The sequence below is a fragment of the Arthrobotrys flagrans genome (assembly GCF_004000055.1).
Source record: "Arthrobotrys flagrans strain CBS H-5679 chromosome Unknown unitig_9, whole genome shotgun sequence".
Lineage (NCBI taxonomy): Eukaryota > Fungi > Ascomycota > Orbiliomycetes > Orbiliales > Orbiliaceae > Arthrobotrys > Arthrobotrys flagrans.
The window spans coordinates 1,063,419-1,084,506 of NW_027137551.1; the positions used below are offsets into that span (position 1 = coordinate 1,063,419).

Below are 21,088 nucleotides of genomic sequence, written 5' to 3' on the forward strand. Positions count from 1 at the left end.
CCATACAAAACTAGAGGTTTTTTTTTTTTAAGGATGAAGCCAAGAACAGATATGGCCACATGCGCTATCATCTCAACGGCCTCCGCCGGACCTGTCGCATATGGCATATGCCCTGAAATTTTGAAGGATGCTTGACTCCAACTATCTTCTTCCTTCGTATATGGCTCTTGTATACTCTGCAATCTCCCACGAAGAAAAAAGGTTAGAAAAATGAATTCGCAAAGTTATCAGAAAACGGGGTACCCTAAACTTATCCTAGACAAATGTACTCGTATTGTAGATTTAAACATATTGAGAGGGAAAATTTAGATACTTTGATACCAATTTGGTTAGCATACCGCCGAAGAGCGTTGAGGAGAAATTGAGGAAACAATGGCCAGGCACTTAGCAGCTAGGAGCACCGCTTGAACTGACCTCTATTTATAGATATAATTTGAGAATAACAGTGTTTTGATAAACTATTCCCCCCAAACTCCACCTATGCGCTCCACCATAGCACCTTAGATCCCCTGCCTACCGTAAATATAAAGTCCGCTGCAAGTAACCTTTCCTTAAACCCGCCTAAAGGCTATACGGAACGCTGACCCCTCTTCCCCCTCACTGACCCACGCTTCATCACAAAATCGAATCCACTCCAAAATCTCCACTCCATTCATATCTTCTCTATTCACCTCATTTAAAATCCTCTCAAGTGCTGCAGTACCTTTACTACTCTCCTTACTGTGATAACAACGCAGTGGATTTTGCATTAGTTAAGTTTCATGTTGTGTTTTTTTGAGTGAACTAGTGTAGTCTAGTTTGGAGGCTTGGGCCAAAACGAAGCGAGACACATCCGGAAACAACCCTCTTCGCTCCGGAATAACTTCCCAACCTGTGTTTTAGAAGTACTTAGTGCCTAGCCCGTGCCTTTAATTGAGGTATATCTGTATAAAATATTGTGGTTATCAGGTTTTCTGAGTACAATATTGAAACCTGCTAATTGACGCCAATGCCCTACTAAAGGGCTAATGAGTTCTTGGAATGTTCTAGAATCCCAGATAGGTACTTATATAGGGCTTTGGATCCATTCAATGCAATACTGTGACATGACATCAGAGATGAATAGTGTTGCGCTGTTGGACGGGGCTGCTTGCCATGTGTTGTCGCGTTGTCACGTTTTTGCTGGACCCTGCTCGCGTAACCTTGCTCTCTTTACCACACGCAACGACCTCCAAACATTCTTCCTTTCCCGTTAACGTCAACATCACCGTCCTCCATCTGCATCTCCATCACCGTCATCCTTCTCTGTCACGCCAACCACCTCCACTTCACCAAAACCTCCCTAATCCCTTATTACACAGCGCTTGACACATTTGACCCCTCAAAAACCCTAAATTCCTTGAAGCGGAAGCTTCTACTAGCTCGGGTTTGCTGGAACGCAAACCAGGGTCCTACTACTATCCTTCCTGGATCATCTTCCACTGAAAAGTGTTTGGAGGTGATTTTCCACATATAAACTGATGAGTGATACCAGTATGGAGGAGGAGAGGGCGGATTCTCCTCTTCTTGATTCCCCCTCTCCTCCTCCCGCTGGTAGCTTGTCAATTGCTATCGAAGTTCCTGCATTCAAAGGAGACCGAGATGATTATCCGTTTTACGAAGCTGATAATTCTTCGATACAACGCATTGTTGCTGAGAGAGATTGGGATGGTGAGCAACAGTACAAGGTCCTCACTTGGGATGGGGAAATGCAATGGGTAAGCTGGGAACGCCTGAGTTCGAGGGGTTGAACCTTGCTAACTCCATCTACAGCTTCCATGGGACATTATCATCGGGATGCACTTTGGCAATGAAGCCCTCGCTGAATTCGAGCAACGTCTAAGACTCGGCTATGATGGCGCTATTAATGACGACGATGAATACGAAGATGATAGCGAAGAAGAGGTTAGGCGTCCAACAAAGAGGAGAAGCACCCGGAGCTCCACTGCAGCTTCCTCTATACTAGTTCAAAGTGGCAACAGGCAGTCGAGACGTCTGAAGTCCAGCGTCAGACGAGCTGCACTACGTGAACAGACACAGAAGAAACAACACACAAATTCACGCTCTCGCAATATGACCAGCAACAGGCCTACGAGAAGCACACGAACTTCAGCCCGAAACGCCGGAAGACTGATTTCTCAGGTGATGGCTAACATGGGAGTTGTTGATGATCCTGACTCTGATGCTTCTGGAACGTCAGAAGACATAATTGTATCTGACCTCCAAGATACACCGTCACACTGGAAGAAGAAAGGCCGAAGAGCTGCTAAGGTTGTGTACGACTCCGATGAAGATGTCTCGAGACGAAGTAGAAAGAGGCAATCGAAGAAGCGAGCTCGGTCTGAGAGTGAAGAGGAAAGATTGGAGACGCGAAGATCAGGACGAACCGCTCACGCTAAAGGCAGCCTCAGGGAGCGCGACGAAGACGACATAGAAATTGTCGAAACCAAACCCTCAGCACCTCGTGTTGTCTACCAGCAGGAAGTTTTCGAAGAATTCAGTCCCGATTCGGAGTTCGCTCAAGTCCATACGTGGTGGTGTGACACCTGTTCCGATCCTCCCGGTCGTCAGAAAGGGCCGCTGGTTTTGTGTCAGGGTTGCTCTAGTGCCTTCCACAAGGGGTGTATTGGGAACAGGGCCTCTCGCGAGCATCTTGTTACCAAACTTCCGGACCAAAAGTTCGTTCTTCAATGCAAGAGATGCATTAGAAAAGCGCATAAGGTCGAAAAAAGGCCACCACGCCTTGACATCTGTACGGACTGCCGTCAGGTTGGACGCTCCTGCGAGCCGTTTAGGAAGATCCCGGTAACCAAAACGGACCGGGAGCAGACGCCAGAAGTGGATGTTCCCGGGTTCCAAATTAACAACTCCGCACACATTTTGTTCCGCTGTTCCAAGTGTCATCGTGGTTACCACTATCACCACCTTCCTCACCGAGGCACTCAAAGTGCTCCACAAGCGAGCACTAGAGTAGCACAAATTCGGTTGAACCAGTATAACTCAGACTGGATGTGCATAGAGTGTGTCGGGATCGGGGAGGGGAAGATTAATGACTTGATCGCTTGGAGACCTTCCGATGACACCCTGAAAGAGTCGAAGGATACATTTGATTATGGAATACATGATTTCGATCACGATGAGATCGAGTATCTGGTTCGTTTGGCGGGGGACGACTACTCGAAGGCAAGGTGGTACCCAGGAGCTTGGGTCTACACAATCGCTTTCCCAGCTATGAGAACCGCCTTCGAGAAGAACGAACCTGCACCAAAATGGACTTCCGGAGATGCGATTCCGGAAAGCTACTTTCGTATTGACATAATTTTTAAAGTCAAGTATACCAGCATCGTCCCAAACATGACCGAGAGTGTCGAGAAACAGCGGATCCGGGAAATCGTTCAAATTTTCGTGAAATTCAAAGGGCTCGGATATGAAGAGGCAATGTGGGTTCCACCGCCAAGCGAAGAGGAAGAGGAAAGGTACGCCGACTTTAAGCGTGCATACCTTGAGTACTGTAAGGGAAACCACATCCGATTACCCCGTGGCGTCTCAAAGACAATCGATGCTTTGCGCCAGAAGTACAAGGCCGACTTCAATCCTTTGGAAGTGAAGACCCAGCCTAAGTACATTTCCGGTGGGACTCTCAAGGATTACCAAATCGATGGCATGAATTGGTTGTACTATCGCTGGTTTCTGGGGAAGAACGCAATTCTCGCTGATGAGATGGGTCTCGGGAAGACTATTCAAATAATCTCATTCTTGGAGGTTCTCCGGCAGGAGCATAAGGTCTGGCCCTGTTTAGTCGTCGCCCCTCACTCGACGGTTCCGAATTGGGTGAGGGAAATCCGGACTTGGGCCCCCGGAATGCGGGTCGTCGCGTTCTTCGGGTCGACCGAATCTGTTAGACTAACAAAGAAGTACGAGCTGTTCAGCAGCGCGCCTAGCGCATCCGCTCGCGACTTGAAATGCCACATCGTTGTTACCTCCTACCAGGCAATTGCGGAACACAGCTCTACTCTAAAAGCAGTTCCTTGGCAGGTTCTCGTTGTCGATGAAGGGCAACGCCTCAAGAGCGATGAAACGATCTTATACAAGGAGCTGTGGTCGTTTAGGCTCCAGCACAAAGTCCTGCTAACTGGGACACCACTTCAAAACAATATTCGAGAATTGTTCAACCTTCTACAGTTCCTTGATCCCAGGAATATCAACGCTAAGGAACTTGAGGAGAAGTTCTCGGAGGTAACGAAGGAAAATTTGGAAGAACTACACCAAAAAATTAGACCTTACTTCTTGAGGCGAACGAAAGCGCAGGCTTTGAAAGACCTACCTCCGATATCCGATGTCATTATTCCGCTCACAGTCACCAAACTTCAACAGGAATTGTTGAAGTCAATATACAGCAAGGATGCGGAGTTGCTTCGAGCAATCATGGCGAAGCCAGGCGGCCAAACTGCTAACAGGTCGAAACTGAACAATATTGTGATGCAATTGCGAAAAGTACTCTGCCATCCATTCGTGTATGATCAAAACGTGGAAGAAAGGTTACAAGACAGTCAACTGTTGCATCGGAACTTGGTTGACGCAAGTTGCAAGCTAAAGTTTCTTGAGTTAATCTTGCCGAGGCTTCACGAGCGGGGACATCGAGTCCTAATGTTTTCACAGTTCCTTGGGATGCTTGATATTATAGAGGACTTTCTTAATGGGTTGGGTCTCCAAACGCTGCGCCTTGATGGGTCCAATGATACTGCAGAGAAGCAGAAGTTAATTGATGCCTACAATGCCCCCGAGTCACCCTACTTCGCCTTCATACTATCGACAAGGGCTGGCGGTGTCGGCATCAACTTGGCAACTGCTGACACTGTTATCATTTTGGATCCGGATTGGAACCCACATCAGGACCTTCAAGCGATTGCTCGTGCTCATCGCATAGGCCAGAAGAAGAAGGTACTCGTCTTCCACCTTATGACTGCTAGGTCATGCGAGGAGAAGATGCTTCGCATGGCGAAGGACAAACTTGGGCTAGATCACATGGTCATCCAGCGTATGGGTGCCGAGGGCCAAGAAGAGGAAGAGCGAGAAGTTGATGTCGCGAGTGTTCTCGCATACGGTGCTGAGGACATCGTAAAGGGGGAAGTCAAAGACATCACCTATACACCCGAGAGTATCGAGAAACTCCTAAACCGTGAGCACATGAAGGATACGATAGGAGAACAGGAGGCGACCAACGAGCGAGATGCTCAATTTTCATTTGCGAGAGTATGGGCAACGGAGACGGGTGAACGTACTAAAATGGCGGACAAGCCGGAAGAGGAAAAAGCCCCTGATCTCGACCTGTGGGGCAACATCATCCAGCAGCGACTGGATGATGCTGCCCGCGAAAAGGCGGCTAGGATGGCTGAATACGGGCGTGGACGACGTAAGACAGTAGCGGCTAACTACGTTCTTGACGAGGAATTTGAAGACGAGTCAGACGACGAGTCGGAAGGCAAACCCAACGGCGAGCTCGACGATGTTGTCTGTTCTAAGAATGGGAAGAAAGCTACGTCGGAAGATGATACTGACTTTCAAGAGACGGAAGGCGAAACAGCAGGCGACAGTGACGCCGTTTCTGAAACCGAAGCCGCAATTCCGTTTCATCCTAGAGAGTTGGAGGGATCGAGAGACCGAAGCAGGAGTGCTCTATTCGATGGGGGGCATCGAGTCGGCTCTCCTAGTGGAAGCGCTAGCCCGGTGTCTGAGCATGGAAGCGGGTACGGTATTGGCGTTAATACGGCTGGTCTAATGCCGATAAATATTCCGCCGATGAATATTCCACAACAGATGAATGTTCCTCGGCAAATGGGTGTTCCTCAGCCTATGAATGTGCCTTTGGCCCAAGGTCCTCCCGGAGGCACCATTTATCCGGCTGGTGATTACCCCCAGATGGCGAATCCCTCAGAGGTACAACCAGGAGCAAACGCTCGCATCACGCCTATCCTGAATAACTACCCTCAACCGGCCTACGGTACCTTCTCAGCACCTCCACATGGCCGTGTCCCGGGGACCCATCTCCAATATCCCGCAGCCTATCAAGGATACCCTCTCCCTCCGCCACCTCCACGCGGGATCCCGGTCCAATGTAGACTGTGCACGAACACCCATATGCCTGGAGAGTGCCCACTCCGAAGTGTTCCGCTGGAGCGATGCCAATTATGTGGCATCGCTCACTTTGGAGAAGGCCCGATCTGTCCGCATCTGAATAGTGTTACCCAGGTCACGATCATGCTCAGTACGATCAAGGAGTCCAACGAGCCCGCCCAGCTTCAAGCCGTAGCTAAGAACTACCTTCGTAATAGAAAGGGAGCAGTTGTTCAGAATCGAAAGCTTAAGAAGGCGAAGGCTGAGCGATTAGCTGCGGAGATGGAGGCTATGAAGGAGTTGGTTAGGAAGGGAACTTGATTTTTGTTCTCCTCTCCTCCGATTTGGCACTACAACAACATTTTCTCTGGTGAAAGGCAAGATGTGATCTTGTTTCTTCCTTCTCTTTTTTTCAGCTTGTTTCTTGTTTCTTCTTTATTTCCCTTCAGCATGGAATATTCAGCTTGCATCTGTGTGGAAAAAAGCAAGCGATCAAGGCATTTTGATGGCGTTTTTGTCTTTACTTTATTTTTTCTCACACCCCCTCTTCGTGTTTATATGGGCGTGTGAGCGAAGGCGATTCGATTGATTACCTCGACAAGGTTTGATGATGATACATGATGACGACGATAGATATCTGCTGCTGTCATTTTTTTTTTCAATTCTCTTTTATAGGTTTTATCCTTAAGAACTTATAATTTAGGTTGGAAGGGGCAGATTAAATAGAGCAGCGCTAGCGACTTAGTGCCGTTAATTACCCACTGATTTGGACTAGGTTAGGTTAGTCCTATCCTGCGTATGAAAGTCAGTTTGAATTTGAAGAAATTCAGAAAAAAAAAATTTTCGGTTGTTTTGTTGTAGATTGTGATATAGCGTGCGTAGGGTATGCTAGGCTTTCGATGATCAGTCCCGTATCAGTCAGTTATTGAACGATTGCAAGTTCCAAGCTATGAATCCTGCCAATGCATTAATGAGGCGTAATTGCACTGGTAGGTATCTTCTAACTTTTCTTGTGACTTCAACTTCGTACCGTGAGATGGTAAAAGTGGATACCGATCGTATAATAAACAGAACATGTATACGTACAGACGCCCCGATCAACAAAAGCAGAAAAGAAACAAGAACAAGAACTCCCCGCCCATGTGACATGCTTTTTTGTCCGTTTAAACCCCTTTTTTTCCCCCTTTGGGTTTGGTTTTGGATTGTGAGAATCGGATAGGTAAAAGCAACAAAAGATATCTATAGGAGTCCCAAAAACAATCGCCCTCGCGTGTGTGCTGTACAAGAAATGAGGAAGCAGTCCGTCGCTGGTTACCGGTTTATATTAGTGCATTATAGGTACGAAAATCCGTTTTACTCGTTGTAGTGGTAAACCTATACATATCATTAGAAATGATATAAAAAGGGAAAGATGGGAAAAAAGGAACATACCAAATAATTAGGCAATCCATACGGCTGGTATCCCAACCTCCTCACCATCTTCGCAAACCCTTCGGTTTCAATCAAATGATAAAACGGAAAAGTAGGAAACATAGCACCATCCCTATGAATCGACGCCTTAACCAACAACGCCGTCCCCCCCACTCCATCAAGCAACATTTCAACATGTTTATCCGCCTTTTCATCCCTTTGATAAGCCATCAGAGCTCTATACGTCGGCATTTCCGCGTACCCTTCTAATAAAATTTCGTCATCTTTCATTGTTTTTCCAAGGTTTAATGCTGTTTCCGAGTCCTGCCATGAATTGAAGTCGTATGGACGTTCTTTCCATACGCCGTTTTCTTTGTATCGTTGGAAACAGTTTGGGACTATAACCGGTTTGTTGTGTTTTGCTAGGTCTTGGAAGAGGGATGGTGGGGTTTCGATGATGTCCGAGTCTAGCCAGAGGACCCAGGAGATGGTTGGGTTTAAGGTTGTGAATACGAGGGAGTTTCTTGCGCGGGCCATTGATGCCCGTCTTTCCTTTTGGGATTTCATTGCGTGACGTTCTTTTTCGGATTGTCCTGTGGGGGTATCGAAGTCTTGCCTTAGGATCGTGATTTTGTTAAATCTTGACTTTTTAGGTCCATGTTGGACTTTTCGGAGTGCATCTTGGAGTTTTAACGTTGCGACGTTACCGGCGTGTGTTTTGGGGGTTATGAAGCCCAGGTCTATTAGATGTCTTGGGTAGTTTAGGTTTAGTAGGTTATCGAAGTATTCGTCGTAGAAGCGGGCCAGGGGGGTTAGGATTAATAGGCGTTCTGAGTTTTTTAGAGGGTCGGAGGTGGCGGTTAGGTTATTCATTGGGAATATGGAAATTCCTGGGGCGGTTTTGGGGGGCACGAGGGCGGCGGTAGGGGTTGGAGGGACGGTGTCGGGGAGGTTTATGTTTAGGGTTCGGGGGGAGGGGGAGGAGGGTTGGATCATCCAGTAGAGGAAGAGGAGGAGGCCGAGGAGGGCGAAGAGGAGGCGGAGGGGGCTAGAGCGTTGGAGGCGGGTGCCCATTTTTCTTTCCTTCCTCTCTTTTTTATCTAATTCTCGTGGATATAAAAATCTCGTGGGTATGTGATATCTCGTGATGTCGTGATGGAGGGAGGTACGTCAGTGGTGTTTTGAGCGCGGGATATATAATTAGCACACCTAGCCGGCGTGGCCTGGGTGGTGGTTAAGTGAAGGTAGCTGCGCAGCGATAATACAACATCACCGGCGAAAAGTCGACGAGAATGAGAGTAAGAAAGAGTGAAGTCGAAGGATAGGGGGATATGGGAATGGAGATGGTAGTTAATGGGAAGAGTATTCGTGGCCCTTTCCCCTGGGGTTGAGGTTGTATTGGAGGTTGGTTTCATATGCACGATGAATTGCCTGATTTGGTAATTATTTGAGATAGCTAATTGCTGTTTTGGGAAGGGATGTGTGGGAGTTGCCTGTTTTGGAGGAGGTAGTATTTAATTCGTTGTTACAGAGTATGTACTCTGGATCCAAGATACAATTGGTATCAGATCTGATCTGATAGATAATGATTAGATTAGATTGATGCCCCGTGTCGAGGCCACAACCATCCGGGAAGCTTTTCCGCGGGTTCGGGAGCTCGCTTTCTCCTAACTTAAAAAGCTAAGCTTTATTAAACACTTTATCGATCAAGTAGAGGATAACTAATCCGCGTTCGTGCAGGACAAGTAGCTGAATAATCGATGACATCCAGTATGTATATATATGGCTCTAGGAAGAGAGCGGGATTAGTTATCAGCTTAGTGCTGCCAATCTTTCCTGACAAACTACATTACTATACTATACTATTCTAAACGGATATTGCATTCTCAATAGCTGCTAGCTAGTACCAATCTTGAGGTGGAGGAGAGGTTTGTGGTGTGGATAAATGGATTTATCCAGCGAGGGGTGCTTTGTATGTAGTATAGTGGGGGTGGGTTTTAGGAGTCTAGTCTCAACCGCTTTCGGGCCATCAGCGAATGAAAAAAAAAAGAAACAAATGAATCCTTTGATATTCTCTACCGCTTACAGTATATTCCCTGCAGAGATTTAAGCTAGCAGTATGCAAAATTGTGTAATTGGAACTGTGTAGCTTAGATGTGGTGATTGAAATCAAATTATTTTTTCCGGTAGCTTTGAGGTCAAGTTAACTATAAAGTATCTCGCCCCTCAACCAATTCATCCCCTCCCTTTTCCCTCTTCCCCTCTTCTCCTCTCCAACCTCATCGACCTCCACCTAATTGACATCACCATTTTTGTACCAAATTGTCATCAGGTAGAAACAGATTAGACTTCACCCACAATGGCTTACACCGACTTGGACACAAAATGCATCAACACCATCCGTATTTTGGCTGTATGTCTTATTGCCCCTCTCCCAACACTTTGCGCCACTCTACTACCCCGCCATCTTTTTCACGCCTCAATTGATACCAATTGATCAATATAAGCTCGTTGAATATGATTGAATGAGAGAATAGAGTATTGATTGATATGATGATGTGACGGAACAGATTGATGCCACTTCGGCTGCCAATAGCGGCCATCCCGGTGCCCCCATGGGCATGGCCCCCGCCGCCCACGTCCTCTTCCAGAAGGCCATGACCTTCAACCCGAAGAACCCAAAGTTCTTAAATCGTGACCGTTTCGTCCTCTCGTAAGTTTTCCTTCTTATAAATTAGTCTCAAGTGGGTCCGGATATCCGTCGGTTCCGGATTACTATTCATTCGATTACATCATATAGACGCTAACTTCTGACAAAAAGGAACGGACACGGCTGCATGCTGCATTATGCCCTGCTCCACCTCTACGGCTACGACCTCTCCATTGACGACCTCAAGCACTTCAGGGTATGTCCGGCCCTTCCACTATTAGATAGCTAGATTGATAGTATAGATGTAGTATTAATGATAATGTGTTATTTAGCAAGTCGGCAGTAAGACCCCGGGCCACCCCGAAGCTCACGATACCCCCGGCATCGAAGTCACCACAGGTCCTCTCGGTCAGGGTATCAGTAACGCCGTCGGTCTCGCCATCGCCCAAGTCCAGGCCGCCGCCACCTTCAACAAGCCGGGTTTCGACCTCCTCAATAGCCACACATACGTCTTCCTCGGTGACGGTTGCTTGCAGGAAGGTGTCGCCGCCGAAGCCATCTCCCTCGCCGGCCATCTCCAGCTCGGAAACCTCATTGCCGTCTACGACGACAACCACATCACCATCGACGGTGACACTAACGTCTCCTTCACTGAAGACGTCCTCGCCCGTTTTGAGTCTTATGGTTGGCACACACAGCACGTTAAGGACGGTGACAACGATCTCGAAGCTTTCGAGATCGCCCTCGCCAATGCCAAGGCTGTCACCGACAAGCCATCCGTCATCAAGCTTACCACCATCATCGGTTACGGCTCCAAGCTACAAGGCACTCACAGCGTTCACGGCAGCCCGTTGAAAGCTGATGATATTAAGGCGGTCAAGGAAAAGTTCGGTTTCGACCCCACAAAGTCCTTCGATGTCGCTCCGGAGGTCTACGCCGCATACCAGGAGACCGCTAACAAGGGCGCTGCCGCCGAGCAGGCCTGGAACGAGCTGTTCGACGAGTACAAGCAGCAATACACCCTCGAAGCTGAGGAGCTAATCCGAAGATTCGAGAAGAGGCTGCCGGAAGGATGGCAAAACTCCCTCCCAGTTTACAAGTCCGACGACCCCGCCATCGCTTCTCGTAAACTCTCCGAGACCGTTCTCGGAAAGGTCATCAATACTCTCCCAGAGCTCATCGGAGGATCTGCCGATTTGACCGGATCCAACTTGACCATCTGGAAGGGTGCCGTTGACTTCCAACCCCCAAGCACCAAGATCGGCGACTACTCTGGCAGATATATCCGATATGGTGTCAGAGAACACGGTATGGGTGCTATCATGAACGGTATTGCGGCTTATGGTCTTCACATCCCATACGGCGGTACATTCTTGAACTTCGTCTCCTACGCCGCCGGTGCTGTCCGTCTGTCCGCTCTTTCCCAGCATCAAGTCATCTGGGGTACGTTTTTTTTTTCCCTCTTTAGCACTTTGGTGATATCGTGCTAACAATCATATACAGTTGCCACCCACGACTCCATTGGTCTTGGTGAGGATGGTCCTACCCATCAGCCCATCGAGACTGTCGCCCACTTGCGCGCTATCCCAACCTTCAGGTCTGGCGCCCAGCTGACGGTAACGAGGTACGACATCAATCAGACCCCTTCAAAAGGAAAAACAGCGAAAGTTAACATATCTAGACCTCTGCCGCCTACTACGTCGCCCTTACCAGCCACCACACCCCCTCCGTCCTTTGCCTGAGCAGACAGAACCTCCCACAACTCGAGAACAGCACAATCGCGAACGCCATCAAGGGGGGTTACATCGTCCACGAGGACGAGGAAGCCGACGTCACCCTCATCAGCACTGGTTCCGAGGTCGGCATCTGCGTTGACGCTATCAAGACCCTCGCCGCCGACGGAATCAAGGCCCGCGTTGTATCTTTGCCATGTTGGGAGGTGTTCGATACGCAAGATAAGGAGTATCGTCTCTCCGTTCTTCCCGACGGAATCCCAATCTTGTCGGTTGAAGTTTACACGACTCTCGGGTATGTCTACACCACTATTTTTTGAGGAAACTAAAGCACAATGTTAATATTATTGATAGATGGGAGAAATACTCTCACGAACAATTCGGTCTCAACAGATTCGGTGCTTCCGGACCGTATAAGGATATTTACAAGAAGTTTGAGTTCACACCTGAGGGCATTGCTAAGCGGGCAAAAGCTACCATTGATTTCTGGAAGGGCGTTACACCGATCAGGTCGCCTATTAACAGGGCTTTTACACAGTTGATTTAAAGGTCAAGAATTTCTCTTTGTGTGGAAATGGGATTGATTTTTTGGCTATAACCTTTTTTTTTTTTTTGAAGGGATTGGATCTTTTGCTGCGTAATTGATTACCTCAGTGCTGGTACTTTTTTGGGAGACGCTTGCGCATGCTTTTTGGTGTAGGCTACTTCTTATATAAGAATGAAAACAGTGATGATTCATTTCTTTTGGAATCGTAGGTGTAGTTGCCAATAGACGACCACTGAAGCCCTGCGCGTGCTCCTTGTTACACGCTGTGATTCATCTATATGTAGCATAAATCCTAAGCGTCCTTAATATCGGAGCAATCCCGTCTTGGTCTCGAAGCTTCACCGGATTTAGGAACTCAACAGTCCGTAAAATGCGTTGCAGTGTTGTCAAGCCACGTTTGTCGTTGACTGTGCTTTCCATACTCGGACTAGCGCTTTCTTCTCACAAAGAACAATCGCACCACCACACAACCACTTTTTTTCAACCTCGAAATTTTTCAAACAACCATCTACATCTGCAATCATCATCTCGCACACACGCAGGATATCCACCTCTTTGCGTCCTTTATCACACACATACAATCATCCTCGACTTAGCCGTCATCCTCATTAAAATCAGCAGCAATGGCTCCAACTACCGTATGTATTAACATCTTCCAGAATTTAGATCCAGCGACAATGGCGATAGCGGGGAGGGAAGAGGGGATGGAGTGAAAGAGATGGTGGGGGTTAGGAGAGAGACCTGGGATTCTTTTGTTCTACTTTTTCTTCCTACGCGTCTACCATCTCTTACACATCATTTTTTACACAAACCGCTTTGCTGGTCGCCTTTTGTTCTTATACTTTCTCCCCGTCTCCAACAAGACCCGGGTTAAACATTGAACATTATATCAAAAAAGGCTATAAATTCAGTAGGCTCATAAAATGATGTGTATATAGAAAACCGCCAAAGGCAAGACCGCCAAGATCTCCAAGAAATTCGTCATCAACGCTACCCAACCTGCTTCCGACAAGATCTTTGATGTTCCAGCGTTTGAAAAATTCTTGCACGATAGGATCAAGGTAGATGGAAGGGTTGGAAATCTTGGGGAGGTCGTGCAGATTTCTACTGAGGGAGAGGGAAAGATTGTGGTTGTTGCTCATCAGGAGTTTTCGGGGAGGTATTTGAAGTATCTGTATGTATATCCCCTCCTGACCCCTTCCCTTTAGGGCCTCGAATTGGGGATACCGTTTTTGGGGGATTTGTTTATATGGTGGTGCTAATGGTTTTGGATTTGTAGCACCAAGAAGTTCTTGAAGAAGCACCAGCTCCGTGATTGGCTCCGTGTTGTTTCTACCAGCAAGGGGGTTTATGAGCTTAGGTTCTATAACGTTGTTAATGATGATGATGATGAGGATGATGAGTAGATTATTCGTTTGGACGAATGATTTATATCTCCCTCGTTCACTTTTTTTTTTTTTTTTTTGCTGTGGAAAAGCTTTCTCATCCCCATGACTTTTGAATGAGGACTCCCCTTCGGGGTGTTCCAAGAGGCGGAGATGATTTTGTATATACACTTTTCTTCTTAAGATCTTCTTTATGGATGATGGAATGAGAATGAAGGTTTTTTCCACGACATGAATTGTGGTATTCTGGTTGCGGGTAGCTTAGGGTTGATATCGTCCAGAACAGCGATATTGCGGTGTCATCGTGGCGTCAGTGCAGTGTCATTTTGCGGTGCCATCACAGCGGCGTTGTCTAAACCTACAGTAAGTTTTCAAGGATTTAAGAATGAGAAAGAGGGATACTTTTTCTTATGAACTCGATATCACATACATCGGCTTCATTATTTTCAAGTAATCACATACTTTCTAAAAACAGTAGTAGTATACTTGAGGGCGTCTCGAATTATAGACCTGGTTCTGCGAACCGCCCAGCCACTGCTGCAACGCCATGCACGAACCGGGGTGTACCTCACCGCCGGCGCTTAAACCCAGTCAACTCCACACTTAAAAATGCAACACCTGAACGACTCGGCTTTGATCCACTTTGGGGCTTTTTGCCCAAAAAGCTTGATACTAGTTGGTTACTTTTTGTGCAAGCTTTCAACTTTTGGCGCCCATTGTGCATAAGGCTTTTTTAATTCCGTGCTAACTAATGTTAGTGAAATGCTTGATTGATTGACATACGTGGGCTATGTTTTGGCCACTGGTGGGGTTGACGGTTTCTTTCCTTTTCTACTGTTTCCGCATGTTCGGTCTTTTGGGGGAAAAAAGGGAAACAGATTTGTTTCCGGTTGGAAAGGTTGTGATGGGTTAGCGTAGCTTTTTTACCTGTGAAATATGGTAGTTAGGCTGCATCGTGCAGATTTCATGATATTTCACATCCTTTTTCTTTTGCTTTCTGTGGAAACCAAAAAAGTGTTTTTGTTTCTCTTCGCCCTTTGAAAATTTCGGATATTGATACAAGTGCTAGTAAGGGAGATAGTGAAGGACTTTTGTGAGAGAATGTCCAATTGACAAGGGATAGATACATGAAATTTCGCTGGCAATTGCAACATTGCCTAGTCTTTTCTCAGGTTGCAATTGATATATTTGGTAACGCCGTGTAGTATACTACATACGTATTGTGATTTGGATGAGAACTGAGAATCACTTCTTCTTTTCTTCTCTTCCGGGAAGCAATTGAGTTTGATCATAAATATCTTTTTTTTTCCTCCGTTCTATCTTCTAGCTTGGTCTTTTTTTTAACATCTTATTCTTGCCGTGCCGTCTTAAGACTTCTGCAGGTTATTACTATGCTTCTTTTCAGCTAGCCACACGCACAACCCTTTTTTATAACCTATTTCTTCTTGGAGCTCCACACCCTCTTCTTTTTTCGATCCCCTTTTCTCTGCCCTATTACTTTCTTTTCCGCTTCTTTTGTGGAAAGGGAGGTACCAAAATAGCGACATTCGAGACATTGTCGGTACCAAGTGGATGGTTGTTGGATTTTGGTGTGTTCGTACCTTTTTTTACAACAGGGGAGCAACACACACACTTGTACGCAACTGTAGCTACCAAGGAAATTGGTACATTTCTTAGCTGCCGTATGGTCTTTTCTCTATGATAGCCTGGAGTTCAGGGTGAGATCTCGGTTGATCTCGTGACTTTATCTTTCTTTTCTTTTTTTTCTTTTGAAGGGGGGTTTTATACTTGACCAGTTTTTTGGTGTGGAGACTGTTCTCGAGTAGTACATACAGACGGCGCTACCCTCGACGACGACGTCCCGACTTTGCTTCCTCTTTTCTTTCTTTTTCCATTTTTGCCAAAATCTCACCTGCGGGGTCGGCGGTTGTCGAGGCGGAAATAATTGGAATTTCTTGCAATCGATTTACTGAGACCGGTCTGAGGAACTGTTGTATGACCCCCAGCCTAAAGTGGAGATAGAGGGATTTCGATACGGGTTGCTGGGTTGGTTTAGCGCCTTTGCCTCCTTCTCTGCATTCGATCGATCCCGCTTTTTTTCGATTCGAAGATCAATCCCGTGGAAGAGGATCGTGAGGTGGTGATGTACATGGATGTATAGAGGGTGGATTCTGTGCGGGGTTTCGGGCTCTTCCTTTTTGTAAGTGATTATTCATTTTCTTATATTTGATATATTGATGCTGGTCTTCTACTTCCCTGGGTTCTTTTGCTCGGATTTTGCCTTTGCTTTTTGGTCTCCGATGCATCTTCCTCGATATTCTATTTTTGAATCATTTCGTTTCAATCTCCGTCTATTCTTGCTCCTTATAAATCTCTTGAGAGTTTTTTATATACTCCCCCGCTTCTGCCTCGATCCTTCCGCCTTGTTTTTTGCTTACTACATTATATGCACCTCGTTGAGCTCTTCATCACATTTGTGGGGTATATATATAGATATATGTGCACAAGCCTTCGGGGTTTGATGTGGTCAGACCTATGGAAGAGACTCTAGTGTCTGTGGGTAACTGCGGACGAGGTTTTCTCCAGCTGAGGGGGTATTCTGCCTTGCTTCTTGCCGTACTTCTGTTGAGATGGAGAGACGGGTAGATACATACCTTTGAGGGGTTGAAGGCTCTGTCATTTTATGCCGCTTTTTGGTTTTACAAATCATTCCATCTCATTTTTCAGGGTGAGATGGTTGCTCAGTTAGCTGCGCGGATTCATTGATCGTTTTGATAGTCTCTGCGATTGAGCTGGGAGGTCTTTGCGTTAGCTTTCTTTCTTTCTTTCAGGATCTATATCATGTGCAGTGGGTATATGATATAGGTCTTCCAGGACGGGAGGCTTATGGACGGTTGTTTTACACTTCTGTTGCTGATGTCGCGTATACCCGTCCTTTCATATACGCCTTGCGGAGACGGAGTATATCATATTCTCATGTATACTTCTGGTCCCGGCTTTTGTGACATTTTTGTCAGCTGATGGGATGGGGTATGCAGCTTTTCGTCACATTATTTTGGGACATACTGGCTAGCCCTTTTGGATGTTGCCTGTGGTTCCTTTGATACCATGTCTTCGGCTTGTGCTACCTAGGTGGTACCAACATTTCAAGGATTTGATAGCCATGTGGCGGGGTTTCCTTTAGGCTTCTTTCTCTTTTTAGGTGCATTTGCTCAGCCATATTTTCTTTACGCCCACCCTTTCCCCTTCCCAAGCTTTCCTATTCTTTTTTCTTTTGACTGGAGGCTCGAGGCCTGGGGGAGACAAAGTAGGGCGAGCTATCTACCTATTGGGAGTCCTTGGGGATACCCGGGAAGCTTGCTTGGGTGCTCTGGTCGTCCCGTGATTTATATCATACCGCATGCCCTGCTTTTGAAGCGAATAGGCCATGCGGATTGCAATTGGTTCTATATTTATGCGGTGCGGTATACGCGGGAGGATGTTCGTATGAACTTCAGCTTTTTTGGGTTCTCTGAAGTTTCTTTTTTTTTTTCTGGTCCTAATACCTGGGACAGGTACAACGTCTCCCGCAGAAGGGCGTTTCAGTCTAAGCTCGGGCTGGATGAAGCTAGATCCCTCCTCTGGCATTTTCTCGAAAGCTGGTAGTCGCATTTGCTTTTTCGTCTTTGTCTTTTTTGAAATAGCCTTTTCCAGTCGATGCGGGTTTTATCACCATGAGCTCTCATGAGCCGCGTCTTTAGAGGGTGGCATATAGCTTAGCTATAGCTAACTATAGGCGGAGCTGGTCAAGTGAGCTCGAGCTCGTTTCTGAGAGACTACGTATCCCATACCCTGCCAGACTTCCCGGGGAAGATCTATACTGGTTCCTTCTTCGATCACCCTCTCCTTTTCTTTTTCCCTTTTGTTCCAGGAGTTTGAATTTCCTAGGTACGGCTTGACGGAATCGTTAACCTCCCATTCTCCCCTTGGTTCCTTTTTTGGGACTCTTTATTTTGGTGGTGGTGGATATACCCGAACCTCCTTTGAAGACGAATAATTGGATAGACTGGGTATACTCCACACTATCGGTTGGGAGAGAAGGGTATGTCAAATCATTGCCACGGAGGGCTTGGATAAAATTTTCTTCGAAAAATATCCCCCCTCGTCTACCTTTCTTTCTTTTCTCTTATCGATCCTACCGGCTCATTACCTCTCTTCTGCGATTGCGGTAGGGAGTACATAGTCACCGCGAGACGAGAAGGAAAAAAAAAAAAAAAGATATATAGCTCCGGAGATGTATCGGAAGGCTGAGGATTCTGCTTATTTTCCAGCCTAGATTAGACCCAGGTGGCCTTGGGCAATTGGTTTTCCTTCCTCCGTCCTCCTTTTTTCGTCCCATCGTTTCGAGGATTCATTGGTCACTCGTTCATCTGTTTGCCTATCTATAGGTGGGAATCGCGCGCAAGGCGGTTCGTCTATAGACATACCGCATACTACATGCATGCCGCATGATCAAGTTAGTCACGTCTTTTGAAGATCCTGTTGGGTTACGTATCCCTTTACATACCGTACGCTGAGGCTCTTTTCTTTCTCTTTCCCTTTTTTTTTTTTTTTTTTGGGCGCTATTGTTCGTCGGGTTATGTACAAAGACATTGTTGTATTTTTGGTTTGGGAAGCGGGTATATAACAAGACCCATATTTCCAACATTTTCCAACAATGTTTTTTTTTTTTAGTCGGAACAACAGAGACATTTCCAACGGCTTTAAGCTAATATAGTTTTATCTGCCTAACTGGAAAGGGAAAAGAAAGGTATTCTGACCCGGATATTATAAAGTACAACAGGCATAATATACCAAGCTACTTTTGGAAGCAAGGATATATGATGCGTGCATGATGGGCAGTGCGGTTTTATGAGGCTTCACTATTTGGGCACGACGTTATTATCCATCCATCGAATTTCAAGGTTCAATTAATCGGAAACCTTTTGCTTCTCTCTACCTATTCTCCATTTTATACTTTCTTATAATATAGACGGGTATTACTTTTCTTCGCAGGTATCAAATTACCTCTTCGAAGACTGCTCACCTTCAAGATCTTACCCTCGAGCCCGCTTGTCTGGGGAGGAAAAAAGAAGAAAGAAAAGAGAGCATCCCACTCTATAAATGGGCCCATCTCAATCGCGAGAACAGCGACGCCTACGCCGACACCATACCCCTCGACCAGAACAACCACAAGAAGAAGGAGAAGGAGAATTTCCACCACCCCTCCAACAATCCCACCTTTCAAACCCAACCATGTCTTCATCCCTCCACTACTCCTCCTCTTCAACTCCCTATCCCCACACCCCACCCCCACCCCCACCCCACCCCTCCGAACCCCCAGTTTCAACCGCCACCGTCACAACCAACCCCACCGCGGTTCCTCCCGCTCCCACCTCCAAACCCTTTCGATCCCATCCTCGATAACGCCCCTTACGAACAACGACACGGGAATCGACACTCCAACCCTGACAACCGCACTATCCTACATCTCCGCCCGTCTCCTCCAAAAGACAAAAGTTCACCATACCTTCATCGTCACGGGCTCTATCCTATTCTCGCTATTCTTCCGCTCGAAAGACTTTACAAAATCCGTGAGTTTGCTACAAACTTCCGGTTTGTCGGGGAAGGAGAAGGAGGTGTTGATTTCTGCTGTGTTGAGGGCGGGTGAGAAGTTTGGGATCGAGAGGGAGGATTGGGTTAATAATGGTGGGGAGAGGGAGGTCAGACGGTTCGGAATGGTCGAGGAGGTGGGTGGGAGGAGAAGAGGGGGAGAGGTGGATGAACTCGTAGCGAGGAGTTTGGAGCAGAAGGTTGTGGTTTTTAGCGGTGATGGGATGACGCTTTATGCTGTGGATTTCATATACGAGCTGAGAAGGGGGTTGCATTTACTTTCCAAGACGCTAGAAAATGGAGGTCAAGAAGTTGGAGGATATGGAGAGGAAGGGGAAGAATATGAAGAGAACGAAGTAGATCTCGAAGATATGGTTGAATTGGTTAGAAGACTTGTGGCGGTTGAAAGGAAAGGGAGGGGATTGAGGAGGGGGGCTGTGGAGGGTAGGTATGAGAGGTTGGTATTTTCGGATTATGCGTGGATGGTGTTGGGGAGGGAGTATGAAAGACGGTTCGGGGAGAAGGGGTTGAAGGAGGATGATGAGGAGAGTGAAGATGAGGAGGAGGGGGGGATTATGATGGCGGATGGGGAGAGTGTTTGGACGGATGGGAGTTAGGGGTGTCTACGGGGATCTATAGAACGTCTGATGAACGAGACAATTTTTTGATGATATCTTGCTTTTGTTTGAGTTTGTCCTTTCGGTTTGGTTCTCATAGTATTTGCTTAGTTTTTGAGATTGTTAGTTGCGTTTCCTGTCTCTTATCATTTCCTTTGCAGTTGAGCGAGCATGGCCTGCGCTGAGGAGTATCCGTTTCCAAGCATCTTTATCTTTTGTTAGTTCGTCTGGCTGAGTAACCAATTGGTATAGTTATAATAGCTACACCGTGAACGAGAATGATCCATAGAGCCTTGCCCCTGAACAACCTTCAAATGACGATTTCATCGGAATGAATTCGTACCTTGTACACAATCTAGTCCGTAATCCTCGAGGCGGTGCCAAGAACCCGCATCCAATGTGTTGACCGTGTTGTCATTAGCCACAACCATCTTTCATCAGCCACAATAACCGCCACACAGTCGATCCGCTTCGTCAACAATTCGTCGATGAAAATGAGTGGTTTTAACAGTCGCCGCCTTCCAATTTCTACTACTACATGGTATTATATCAGCCATCGGTTGCGATCGAACGGAATACGAAAAAGAAAAAAGAAATAATATTGTACTGTATCCAATTCGATTGAATTCTTGCAAATACAGAGTCCAGCCTTGCGATAACAGGCTGACGGCCACAGACCCCCTTGCCTTTAGCCAAGGGCCAGGGGTTTGTGGCATCTTGCGGTCTAGGCGAAATGAGCGAAAGAGGCAACATTCCGAGATATCCGGACTGGCATGAAAAAGCCCGTTTGGAGCTCCCTGAGATCGAAAACAAAAAAACCGGGGGCGCTTGCGAGAGCAAGCCTTATTTTCGCACAAGTTGACAGGGCAAACGGTCACTTCTTCCGAACAATGAAAATGCGCCTTGGAGAGAAAATGTATTAATAGTAGGGCTGGAGGAAGGTATTTGCTAAGGCAGGCAGGGTACGTACGTAAGCAAACCTG

General features: G+C 46.7%; 5 protein-coding genes across 5 annotated transcripts; 4 read left to right on the forward strand and 1 right to left on the reverse strand.

Moving 5' to 3' along the window:
• Positions 1-1,514: 1,514 nt before the first annotated feature.
• Positions 1,515-6,453, forward strand: DFL_005680 (uncharacterized protein; the record flags this gene model as incomplete). The annotated part of the gene is made up of 2 exons (XM_067634975.1): positions 1,515-1,736; positions 1,792-6,453. 2 exons carry the CDS (start codon positions 1,515-1,517, stop codon positions 6,451-6,453), a joined length of 4,884 nt encoding a protein of 1,627 aa, XP_067489452.1.
• A 1,032-nt stretch (positions 6,454-7,485) lies between these two features.
• DFL_005681 (uncharacterized protein) lies at positions 7,486-8,616 on the reverse strand (the record flags this gene model as incomplete). Its single annotated transcript, XM_067634976.1, has 2 exons — positions 7,486-7,506; positions 7,564-8,616. 2 exons carry the CDS (start codon positions 8,614-8,616, stop codon positions 7,486-7,488), a joined length of 1,074 nt encoding a protein of 357 aa, XP_067489453.1.
• Positions 8,617-9,901: 1,285 nt separating this feature from the next.
• Positions 9,902-12,472, forward strand: DFL_005682 (uncharacterized protein; the record flags this gene model as incomplete). Its single annotated transcript, XM_067634977.1, has 8 exons — positions 9,902-9,955; positions 10,113-10,255; positions 10,364-10,448; positions 10,525-11,635; positions 11,696-11,722; positions 11,803-11,816; positions 11,874-12,220; positions 12,280-12,472. The coding sequence occupies 8 exons, from the start codon at positions 9,902-9,904 to the stop codon at positions 12,470-12,472; spliced, it is 1,974 nt and encodes a 657-aa protein (XP_067489454.1).
• Positions 12,473-13,095: 623 nt separating this feature from the next.
• Positions 13,096-13,878, forward strand: DFL_005683 (60S ribosomal protein eL22; the record flags this gene model as incomplete). Its single annotated transcript, XM_067634978.1, has 3 exons — positions 13,096-13,110; positions 13,411-13,646; positions 13,752-13,878. The coding sequence occupies 3 exons, from the start codon at positions 13,096-13,098 to the stop codon at positions 13,876-13,878; spliced, it is 378 nt and encodes a 125-aa protein (XP_067489455.1).
• Positions 13,879-18,747: 4,869 nt separating this feature from the next.
• Positions 18,748-20,105, forward strand: DFL_005684 (uncharacterized protein; the record flags this gene model as incomplete). Its single annotated transcript, XM_067634979.1, has 2 exons — positions 18,748-18,800; positions 18,869-20,105. The coding sequence occupies 2 exons, from the start codon at positions 18,748-18,750 to the stop codon at positions 20,103-20,105; spliced, it is 1,290 nt and encodes a 429-aa protein (XP_067489456.1).
• Between the last annotated feature and the right edge of the window lie 983 nt (positions 20,106-21,088).